At 46.9% G+C, this 12,368-nt stretch overlaps 1 protein-coding gene across 1 annotated transcript; it reads right to left on the minus strand.

Moving 5' to 3' along the window:
- Positions 1 to 666: 666 nt before the first annotated feature.
- Positions 667 to 4,231, minus strand: GPR45 (G protein-coupled receptor 45). Its single transcript, XM_070236005.1, has 2 exons — positions 4,210 to 4,231; positions 667 to 4,107 (listed from the first exon to the last, which is right to left on the minus strand). Exon 2 carries the CDS (start codon positions 3,985 to 3,987, stop codon positions 2,866 to 2,868), a length of 1,122 nt encoding a protein of 373 aa, XP_070092106.1. The 5' UTR covers positions 3,988 to 4,107; positions 4,210 to 4,231; the 3' UTR covers positions 667 to 2,865.
- Positions 4,232 to 12,368: the final 8,137 nt, after the last annotated feature.

A 12,368-nucleotide genomic window follows, 5' to 3' on the forward strand; every position in this document is an offset into this window, starting at 1 on the left:
TTGTCAGAATGGTTGGTTCCTCGAGAACCCTTGCTTTTGTTTACCCCAATGGCAGGGATCAAGATTCGAGACGAAAAGGCAGTGGATTTTCGGGGGTGGTCTGAATTAGGAAGACACTTCTGAGCCTCGCTCGTGTCTCATTTTCTGAGGCTAGGCTCTCCCAAAGAGCCAGGTGCTGGCCTCTGGGACAGCTGTTCCCACAGTCACCTCCCACGGCCCCAGGGAAACCATTCAGGTGCCCAGAGTGTGGGGGAACCCCGAGGTTACCGAGGAGATGAAAACAAGAGCAGACAGCAGTGCTTGCCCTGTGGGCCTCAGGGAGGGAGGCAAGAACGGCATTTACAGCATTTATGCAGTATCTGAGGAAAGCCAAGGTCATCGAAGGGTCAAGGAGGCCGGGAGAGCTCTCAAGGTGGCAAACTGAGAGTCAGAGGTGCAGACTAACTGGCCGGAGTGACTTAGTGGGGCTGTGATTAAAAAGAAAATTGGAGTGCCCCAGTCGTGAGCCTCATTGTCAACAGTCTCCTGGTGGTTGTCTTACCATTAACGTCCTCCACTAGTCCTGGAATTCCTGAAGTTGTTTTGTCTTAGGAGGTGCTGGACACCAGGTTCTTGGCTTACTGTTCACGCCCCTGGTGCTAATTTCGGCAACAACATAGGCTTATACACCGAAAGAGCAATAAGGCTTTATTTAAATAAAATATATACAAAATTATTACTTGAAAACATATATATTACTGTCCAACATACATCATAGAACACTGATTGATGTGAGTTTTGGTACCTTCATTCATTCAGTTTGTGACTTCTTTTTGCTCAAGGCTCTTGAAGAACATTCTCTTAAATGCCCACCAGAGGGGAGGGTGCCCAATGGCCTGGTCCCCTTGGTGGTCTGGCTGTGCTCTTGGACACCACTGAGGCCATGCAGCACTGCCTCGTGGGGACAGAAGGCAAACCTTGGGGGTACACTGGGGACACAGAATTGATAGGACCCACCGCAATCAATCACACACCAATTGCCTGTCTTCATATTCTCTCTCTTTCTCTCTCTCTCCCCTCCGGGTGTAAAAGAAGGCGGGAGTTGGTGAGAAAAGGTGTCAACTATTTTCTTGACAAGCCCTTCCCTGGGCTTAGACTAATGTAAATTACGTTCACTCCCTTTCGCACCTCTGTCACCATCTGCACCCTGGGGAGAGAGCATGAGAATGGAGGGCTGGCCTCTTACTACAACTTTGGAAGGGAAATGAGAGGAGAAACACAAAGGGAGCTTCTGTGCTCTCAGGCCAAATGTGAGTGACGCTTATCCTGAGATAAATCGGATGACTCCTTTTGGGCGCAGCCCACGCCTTGTTCATCACTATCTCACCACGGTGCCTTGCATTCAGTAGGCACTTAATAAATTCTGACGGCATGGATAAAGAAACGAATGCAGGGGATCTGGTGACTACGAGTAGAAAACATACACATTCTAGAATTGGAGTGTTTGAGAGAAGACAGGGACGTTGGAGATCTTTTAGACCTGCTTCCTTGCTTGGCAAATGGGGAAACTGAGGCCCAGAGCAAGACGTGACACGAACAAGTTCACATGACTAGTTCCTGATGGAGTTAGACTTGGAATCAGATTTTCTGAATCTCTCCTTAAACTTCTCTCTTCAGATCTGAAACTGTAGAGAGCTCAGTGGACTAAGTGGTGGGCCCTGAACTCATCAAAATCATCCCCAACTTCAGAAGCTTCCGGTGGTAGGGGGCGCCCTGGGCACAAGCAGAAAGGTCCCCCCTAGGCAGCTTCAGTCCCGGGACCCCAGCCCCGCCCGGCTCGGAGGACCAGGATCCAGGAAGGTGGCCCAGGCTGCAGCAGTCAGGTTCCCGTGGATCCGAATGAGGTAGGAGGAACACAGAGGTCGGTGGGGAGCTGCCCAGGGGGGTGTTCATTAGGCCCCCTGCGTGGCTCACAAGGCCTGCAGCCTCAGGGGTCGGGAGGAAGGTAAACCACGCCACCACACCCCTGAGCATGTCTGAGATTGGACCAAGTCGCCACAAATACTGGCGGAAAGGTGAATGACAGGAGCGTGTTCTTTCTGTGCGCTGGGACAGATGGAATGAAAACAGGGGGGCATAGGAGCAGTGGATGGAAAGAGGGAAGGGGCAGAGGGACTGTCACAGCAGAGGAGAGGGCGGGAGGCTTCAGGCGTGGGGCCGGGGGGCCGGGGCCTGCAGGAGGGGTGGGTACAAGCACAAGCACTCAGGTGGGCTACTCGTTTCAGCTGCGCTGCCCATGAACATTCTCTGGGCTTCCAGCCACGGAGGCCTCCCGTGCGTACACAGAGGAACTGAGAAGCACGGGCTCACTCTGCTCCTGGCGTGACTTGGGTTTACAGAAAGGATGATTTGGTGTGGTCATAAACGGCCTGGGGAATGACCCTTGCATGTTTCCCCTCACACCGCGAACACAAACACCTCTGACGAACGCTGGCATCGCACACAGTGAATGATAGCATGAGGAGACACCTGCTGGGCTTTCTCTTAAGCAGGTGTCAAGGGAGCCCCTTAGAGCGCTCCCCTGTCCCGCACTCAACCAACTTCACTCCCTGCTCCCCTCCTCCTCCCTAACTTTCTGCCCAGCTTCCGCACTCCCCCGCCCATTCCTGCTTTGTCTTAACTACCTTCCAGGTCCATCAGACCCTCACACTGTTCTGCAGCAGTAAACAAAAATAGCTCATCTTGCAAACTTGGGAGCCGCAGCTCATCTGGTAACAAATGAGTACCTTTGTGCTTCAGTGGCCACCACGCAAGGCTGCCTGCAACCACAGTGCCAGGAAGCAGGGCGGAAGGACCGACGGACCCTGTGCTCCTCCTGCCTCTCGCCTAAACAGCAGACTGGTTTTCATTGCACACGTAGACGGTGCTTGGCTGGATTCTCCTTCGGATCCGCTCAGGCACTCTGGGGAGGATTTGGAAGGTCTGGGGCAGCAATTCTACGCAGGCCTCGCGGAACTTTTTGATTCTCCAGCAGTAGACGATGGGGTTGAAGACAGACTTGAGGTAGCTGAGCCACAGGATGCAGGAGCTGGTGGTGTAGAACGAGGAGCTGCAGTAGAACGTCCGGCTGAACACCGACAGGAGGCTGTAGACCGAGTGCGGCAGCCAGCACAGCGAGAAGCCCACGAAGAGGAGCAGGATGGTGGTGAAGGCCTTGGTTTTGAAGCTCAGGTCCACGCTGACCTGCTGTTGCCGCTGGAGCCGCCTCAGGCCAGCCCTGGTGAGCTGCCGCAGGTCCAGGCTGTCCGACTGGTTGTGGACACGGATGGCATTCTTCCGGACCGTGTGGAGGATACACAGGTAGGAGCAGAGCATGACACCAAAGGGCGCGAAGAACACAGCCACCACCAGTGTCACCACGTAGGCGCGGTTGGCCGGGAGCTCCGTGTAGCCTGGCACGCACTGAGGGGCCCGGGTGGGCACCTCCACGGACGTCCAGCCAGCAAGCGAGGGAGCAGAGACGCAGAAGGACAGGGCCCAGGAGACGGCGATGATCACCTTGGCCCTTTGTGGGTTCAGCTTGTCCTGGCGTTGGACGATGATGAGAAAACGGTCCACGCTGATGATGAGCAGGATGGCCACGCCCTCCAGGACAAAAAACCAGTAAAGTGTGGCCGAGAGCCGGCAAAAGTAATCCCCAAAGTGCCAGTGGACAGTGATCAGGGTGATGGCAGTGAAGGGCATGCAGCATAAGGACAGCATGATGTCGGAGAAGGCCAGCGTGGCGAGCAACAGGTTGATGGCAGAGCGCATGGCTGGCCTCTGATACACGATGATGCAGACGACAGCATTGCCAAGGAATCCGACCACAATCATCAGCATCATGAGAATTGACAAGGATATCCTGAGGGGGGCAGGAGGAGTGGTCACCCCAGAGTCTGACACATTGCTCTCGTTCAGCAGCAAGTATTCGTAAGTCTCAATGGACGTGCTGTTACAGGCCATCATGGAGAAGACCTTGGAGCTGGGACAGAGATGACCGGAAGGGCTCTCCTCAGCGCTTGGGTGGCTGCTGTTTTCTGTCTGCTGGTTGCATCTTCTTCCTGGATGTCTTGGATCTCTAGGGCACTGGAATGGTCAAGAGAAATGTCTTTCTTTGGGAACACTAGCCGGGATTTGCAATCCATCAATCACAGCCCCATCATCTCCATGAGAACTGACTGCACCCACCTCTTCCTTTTTGGATGCTCTTGGTAGCCTAGAGCAAGGAAGAGGAGGAAAGAGAAGGCAGTTAGACTTTCTGAGCATGTGTGGAAGTGGTGTTTAAATTTTCCAGGTATTCTAAACACAAGAGTGGACAGAAAGAATGACATTTATTTACCATTTGAGACGAGGCTTGGTATTCACAAATATCCTGAACTTTGTTTTGGAAGAGAATATAGGCAGTACACTCTTTGACATCAGTTTCAAAAGAATCTTTTCGGACACTGTAACTCCTCAGTTGAGGGAAACAATAGAAAGAATAAACAAATGGGACTTCATCAGACTAAAGAGCTTCTTCAAGGCAAGGGAAAACAGGATTGAAACAAAAAAACAGCTCACTAATTGGGAAAAAATATTTACAAGCCACTTATCCGACAAAGGGTTAATCTCCATAATATACAAAGAACTCACACTGCTTAACAACAAAAAAACAAACAACCCGATCAAAAAATGGGCAGAGGACATGAACAGACATTTCTCAAAAGAAGATATGAATATGGCCAATAGACACATGAAAAGATGTTCATCATCGCTAATCATCAGGGAAATGCAAATCAAAACTACACTAAGATATCACCTTACCCCCGTTAGATTGGCAAAAACATCCAAAACCAAGAACGACAAATGTTGGAGAGGTTGTGGAGAAAGAGGAACCCTCATACACTGTTGGTGGGAATGCAAACTGGTACAGCCACTATGGAAAACAGTATGGAGATTTCTCAAAAAGTTAAAAATAGAAATACCCTATGACCCAGCCATCCCATTACTGGGTATCTATCCTAAGAACCTGATATCAGATATCTCAAGAGTCCGTTGCACCCCTATGTTCATCGCAGCATTATTTACAATAGCCAAGACGTGGAACCAGCCTACATGCCCAGAAACTGATGATTGGATAAAGAAGATGTGGTATATATACACAATGGAATACTACTCAGCCATAAAAAAAGACGAAATTGGCCCATTCACAACAATGTGGATGGACCTCGAGGGCATTATGTTAAGCGAAATAAGTCAGTCAGAGAAAGACGAACTCTATATGACTCCACTCATAGGTGGAAATTAGCATATTGATAAGGAGATCTGATCGGTGGTTACCAGGGAAAAGGGGGGGTGGGGGGAGGGTACGGAGGGGGAAGTGGTGTACCCACAACATGACTAACAAAAATGTACAACTGAAATCTCACAAGGTTGTAATCTATCATAACATTAATAAAAAAAAAAAAATATATAAAAAAAAAAAAAAAAAAAAAATATCCTGAACTTTGTCAAGTAGCCCAGGGAAATCTCCTCAGACCTACTTTACGGGGGATGAGGAATGGCATGCTTCATCATCCATATTTATGTAATAAGTGAGTATTTAATAATTTGGACTATAAGCAGCCTGACCGAGTGAAGCTTTGGACAAGCCAGCTTCCTTTAGAATGCCCGCCCCACGAGGCAGGGAGTTCTGTCAGTTCTCTGCTTGGTCCCCAGCACCTAGAAGAGTGCCTGGCACACAGGAGATGCCCAGTGTTGAGTTGAAGTAGATGAATAAATGGTAATTGATGCTGCTACAGTAATATTTGTTTAGCTTTGTTTTGAGGCAAGTGGAGATTCACATGTAGTTGGAAGAAACAATCTGGCAGGATCCCGTATATCTTTCACCCAGTTTTCCCTAATCTTGGACTGCTAACTGTAGTGCTGCTATAGTTTACTTTTGGACATGCTCATGGAAAACTGTGCCCAAAGGTAAGCCCTTTTCAAAGATGATGTTAATTTTTATTGTGTTTCTCTAGGATGTGGCAAGAATGGTGTTCAGTTGCTCAGATCTGGCATCAGATTGCCCGGGTGAGGTGAAATCCAGCCTCCACCACTTACTTTCACTGGGCACTAACCTCCGCTGGTGCAACCTCCTGGTCTGTAACACAGAGTAATAATCAGGCCTACTGACACAGGAGCTGGGGAAAGGAGGGGAGAGAACAATGCAGTGTTTCACTGCGCCTCCATCACAGGCAGTTCTCAGTAAACGTTTGAGCCCTGAGGCATTTAAGCCCTGAGGCGGACCAACCACAATGTCACAACGACTTTCATTTAATTTATATGTTACACATGCACATATTTGTGTCTGTTCTGGACCTGCCAACAGGTGAAGCGGCTCCACCCAGAGCGAGGATGTTTCCGGTGCATTTCCCATTCCCTCACCCCCAGCCATTTCCAGTATAGCTGATTGGACCAGGCAGTGACCCGGGCAGCTAATCCGTAGCCTGGCCCGTGATGGGATGTAACAGAGGAGTGCATAGAAAGAAGCCTCTAGGTGTAGTCAGGCCACGAAGCTGTGTCCGTGGTCTCCATTTGCCCTCCCAGCCCCCTGGCCACTCTCTCCCCTTGCCTGTGCCTCGGAGACTGGGCCCCCTTGCCCTCAGGTGGGAGGGGAGAGAGGCAGGGTGTGTCTTGCCCTGGCTCCCTCCCACCTGCTTGTGGTCAGCAGTGGTTCATTCCTCTGCAAGCTCTCAGCTCCTCCAGGGCAGCCCTCCCGATAGCCCACCCACTCTCTAAGTTCCCTGACTGTTCCTGCCACAGCCTGCAGGCTTAGGGGTAATAGGCTGCCTGTGACTGCTGGCCCCAGGGTGCTGCTCCAGCCCTCACCGGCCTCCCTTGGCCTGGCCTCTGCTCCCACAAGAATGCAAACTGGTGCTGCCACTATGGAAAACAGCATAGATATTTCTAAAAAAAATTAAAAATAGAACTACCATATGATCCAGTTATCCCACTACTGGGTATTTATGCAAAGAACATGAAATCAGTAATTCAAAGAGAGTTATGCACCCCTATGTTTATTGAAGCGCTATTCACAACAGCCAAGACGTGGAAGCAACCCAACTTCCCATCAATGGAGACTGGATAAAGAAGATGTAGTATATATACACAATGGAATACTACTCAGCCATAAAAAAGACAAAATTGTGCCATTTGGGACATCACGATGGACCTTGAGGGTATTATGCTAAGCGAAATAAGTCACACAGAGAAAGACAAATACCAGATGATTTCACTCATCTGTGGCAGATTTATGAATAAACACATAGATAAGGAGAACAGATTGCTGATTACCAGAGGGGAAGGGGGTGGGGGGTGGGCATAAGGGGTGAAGGGGTACATATGTATGGGGACGGATAAAAGCTAGACTGTTGGTGGTGAATATGATGCAGTCTGTACAGAAGCTGAAATATATTAATGTACACCTGAAGTTTACACAATGTTATAAACCAATGTGACCTCAATAAAATAATTTTTTACAAATGCCCCAGGTCACATAACAAGAAAAAAAATCCCTTATTCATCAGGGTCTGGTCTCTTTCCTTTCTGCATCCTGACTGATACAAGGGCTCCTGGCAAATTGAAGCTACAAGGAAGCAGAAACTCAGAGAAGGCTGACAGTAGAAGGTAGAGGAAAGTTCTGCATGTGTGTGTGTAAAGAAACAGAGAAGTCTGCTTCAGTTCCTGTCAGGTTTCCAGTGAGAGCTGCATTTCCACGTTCATAGCAATATTGATTCCTTTCTTTGTTTTTATTGCATGTTTAGCTTTTCGTGCTCATCTATTCTCTTATGCCAACCTTTCCCATCACCTCTCAGAGACAGTCTCTCTTTTACATTTTCTGGTTTTGCTGATGTCTACACCCATAACTCTATATGATTCGCTTCTCTCTTATTTCTTGATTTACTCACTTTGCACACTCGGTTGGCCTCACCATGTGAAAGATGAGGGTTTAGCACGCTCTACACCACCGCATTACTCTCTGCCTAATGATTGATGACACTATTTTTAAAATAATTGAGTTACCATTCTAATGATAAAGAGTCTACTTAAATTCTGCATGATATTTCATCAAATATGGACAGTATGTCTTCACCTCTACTCTGCAAGGCATGGAATCAGTCCCTCTCTCCTTTTCCTACCTCTTCGCTCTCCCTTTCACATCCATTCTGTTACCAATTATGTCTTTACTTTTACCCAAAGTCATCAGCAGTCACCTTCTCTCCGTATCCACGAGAAGGTCTTTTGCGCATTTTCATCCGTTGACTTTACCAATTTGACTCCCATTGAAGGCGTTTACATTTTTATGACTATGTAATATTGTTCAGGGCTGGGACAGATCATCTGTGCTGGAATTACATCTCCCGGACCAGTGACAAGACCTTAGAAGGGTCGTCTGTGTAGGGAGCACATTCCTAGCAGCAAGGTCATCTGGGGTCTCTTTTCTTACAACTCCTCGAAGCTTTGATGCTACCAACCTGCTGTTTCACAGTTTGTTTCCTACGCGGTCCATGACTTTCCTGTGCAGCTTTTTGTGTTTTCCTTGAGTTTCTTGTTGCCTTTCTCCTTTTTTCTTTCCTTTTGTCTAGGTTTTCAGTCCTGCTTTCTCTCTGGAGATGGTCCTTCTTCCCCAGGCTGTCCTCCCTGGGGCGGTTGCCTCTGCTCCAGCTCTGGCTCCCTACTTTCTGGGTGGGTGGCACAGCTGCCACAGAATGGCTCCCCTGGGACCACTTGTTCCTGACCCTATGTTTTCTTCTTTCTTGTTTCTTTTATTTTGCTGGACAATACCCTTAAATTGCATGCTAAGAAAAGTCCATCCATGTTGTTGCAAATGGAATGATTTTGTCTTTTTTATGTCTGAGTAGTATTCCATATATATACTACATCTTTTTTATCCATTCATCAGTCGATGGGCACTTGGGTTGCTTCCACATCTTGGCTATTGTGAATAGTGCTGCAATGAACATAGTGGTGCAAAGTCTCTTTGAATTGTTGATTTCAAGTTCTTTGGATAAGTATCCAGTAGTGGGATAGCTGGGTTGTATGGTATTTCTATTTTTAATTTTTTGAGAAATCTCCATATTGCTTTCCATAGTGGCTGCACCAATTTGCATTCCCACCAGCACTGTATGAGGGTTCCCTTTTTCCACATCTTCTTCAACATTTATTGTTTTTTGTCTTGGTAATTATAGCCATTCTAACAGATATAAGGTAACATCTTGTTGTAGTTTTGGTTTGCGTTTCCCTAATGATTAGTGACGTTGAACATCTTTTCATGTGCTTGTTGTGGAGGTCAGACCTTGCCTCAGGGTGAGTGGAAGAGGAGCCAGCGTTCCAGCCGAGGGGCTCCCAGTGCCCGGAGGACTCGGGCTTCCCTCTGGGATCTCATCAGCCATACTATAAACCTTCTCTACCGCCAATAACATCGTCAATGCATTCACTGAAGATCCCTCTACTTTTTACGGGGGGGTGGTGGATATAAATATCTATAGGCTGAACTTCACAGAGGGTTAATATCCCTTTTAAAAAAAGTGGTTTGAGTCAGTTTCTGTTTTTCCAGTGCAGACATTAAATAAGTATTTCACATAATATATAAGGATTACACCAACCTCATCACTCATCTTTAAGAAGTCCTAAGTATATAATAGGGGGTAAGAACTCAGTCTTGGATTCAGATAGATCCTACTAACTGGTGATTTTGTTATTAGTTTCTCTAATATTTCATTTCTTCATCTACAGAATGGGGACAGCAACAGTACCTATCAGAGAGAGAGACTGTGAAAAGCACTTGAGGAAATGGACCCGAGGTGCTGGGCACACAGTAGCAGTTTATATGCACTACTTGCTAATCTGTTTTCTTTTTTTCCCAGCTTTGTCGAGATATTATTGACCTATACGTTAGTTTAAGATGTATAATGTGATGACTTGATATACAAACATTGTGAAATGATTACCACAATAAAGTCAGTTAACACCTCCACCACCCCACATAATTGCCATTTTTGTGTGTGTGGTGATAACACTTGAGATTTACTGTCTCGACTTTCAAGTGTCAATGCAGTATTGTTGACTATAGTCACTATGCTGGACATTAGCTCACCAGAACTTACTCATCTTATAACTGGAAGTTATAAGATGCACTTTGACCAGCATGTCCCCATTTCCGCCACCCCCCTAGCCCCTGGTAACCACCGTTCTACTCTGTTTCTATGGGTTCGGCTTTTTTAGACTCCACGTATAAGTGAGAACGTACAGTATTTGTGTTTCTCTGTCAGACTTATTTCACTTAGCATAATGCCGTCAAGGTCCATCCATGTTGTCAAAAATGGCAGAATTTCCTTCCTTTTTATGGCTGAATAATATTCCAGTCTTACATTTTCTTTATCCATTCATCCATTGATGGATGCTTAGGCTGTTTCCACGTCTTGGATGTTGTGAATAATGCTGCTGTGAACATGGGAGTGCAGACATCTCTTTCAGTTAGTGTTTTTGTTTTCTTTGGATAAATACCCAGAAGTGATATTGCTGGCTCATATGGTAGTTCTATTTTTAATTTTTTTGAGGAACCTCCATACTGTTTCCATAGCAACTGCACCAATTTACATTCCTACCAACAAGGCTTGAGGGTTCTCTCTTCTCCTCATCCTCACCAACACTTGTTATCACCTGTCTTTTTGACTATAGCCGTTCTGACAGGTGTGAAGTGATATCTCATTGTAGGCTTGATTTGCATTACCCTGATGATTAGCGATATTGAGCAACTTTTCATGTACCTGTTGGCCATTTATATGTCTTCTTCGGAAAAATGTCTAATAAATTCTTCTGCCCATTTTTAAATTGGGTTTTTTTTTTTTTTTTTTTGCTATTGAGTTGTATGAGTTCCTTATATATTTTGGATATTAATCCCTTATCAGACAGATGGTTTGCAAATATTTTCTCCTGTTTCATAGGTTTCCTTTTTATTTTGCTGACTGTTTCATTTGCTATACAGGAGCTTTTTAGTCTGATGTAGTCCCACTTGTTTATTTTTGTTTCTGTTGCCTGTGATTTTGGTGTCATATCCAAAAAATCGTTGCCAAGACCAGTGTCAAAGAGCTATTTCCCTATGCCCTATGTTTTCTTCTAGTAGTTTTACAGTTTTGGGTCTTACACTTAAGTCTTTAATCCATTTCAAGTTAATTTTTTTGAGTAGTGTGAGATAGGGGTCCAATTTCATTCTTTTGTATGTGAATATGCAGTTTTCCCATCACCATTTATTAAAGACAGTATCCTTTTCTCATTGAGTACCCCTTGTCAAATGTTAGGTGACCGTATATGCATGGGTTTATTTCTGGGCTCTCAGTTCCGTTCTACTGGTGTGCGTGTCTGTTCTTATGTCAGTACCATACTGTTTCAATTACTATAGCTTTGTAATATAGTTTCAAATCAGGAAGTGTGATGCCTCCAGCCTTATTCTTCTTTCTCAGGATTGCTTTGTCTATTCAGGGTCTTGATTAGTTTCTTTTGTTGATGTCATGCTTCCTTGATTATTCATGATCCTTGTGGTCTTGAGTTGGTGTCTGCACATTTGAAGAAGTAGGCACCTCTTCCAGTCTTCACACGCTGGCTTCAGCAGGCAAAGCCCTTCCCCAGTCAGCCTGTCCAGAGATTCTGGGTGGGTCGTCTGGTGGTGTCAGCTCGCGAGCTTGCTGCTGGAGTCCCTGGGCAGGTAGGTCTAATGCCTGGGTCAGCAGGTGTGCCAGCCTGGCGCTTGGGTACACAGACCAGCGCGGAGCCTGGGTTCACGGGGACGGGCCTGCCTTGAGTCTGCGGGGGTCCGTGGGAGCCAGTGTGGAGTCTGAGTCCATGGGGGCTGCTTTGGTGCTGGGGTGAGCGGGAAGCCTGGGTCCGCTGGAGCCCGCTGCGAGCCTGGTGCCCTGGGAGCCACCTAGGACCGGGGGAATTGGCCTGTGGGAGCCTCCAGCGAATTGGTGCTCACTTTCCTCTCCTTCCAAGGGAGTGGTGTGTCTGTCCATGCTGGGCTGCTGGACATGGGGGGTGGTGATAGAGGTGACAGGAGTCTGTCTTTCCTTCCGTCCTCGAAGTGCCTTCTCTTATTTCTGTGCTTCATCCGGTGCTGTAATCCCTCACCTGGAGCCCTTACTGCTGTGAAGATATTTTTGTATATGGATAATTGTTCAAGTTGATATTTGGGAGACGATGGGCGCTGGAAATCCCTAAACCACCGTTTAGCTGATGTCCACTAATTTGTTTTCAGTTCAAGGATGGAGGATTCATTTAGCCTGGCAAAAGGTCCTTAAGATGGAAGAAGCTTTTGCATTGTTAACAAT

This window comes from Equus caballus, chromosome 15, assembly GCF_041296265.1.
Source record: "Equus caballus isolate H_3958 breed thoroughbred chromosome 15, TB-T2T, whole genome shotgun sequence".
Taxonomy (NCBI): Eukaryota; Metazoa; Chordata; class Mammalia; order Perissodactyla; family Equidae; genus Equus; species Equus caballus.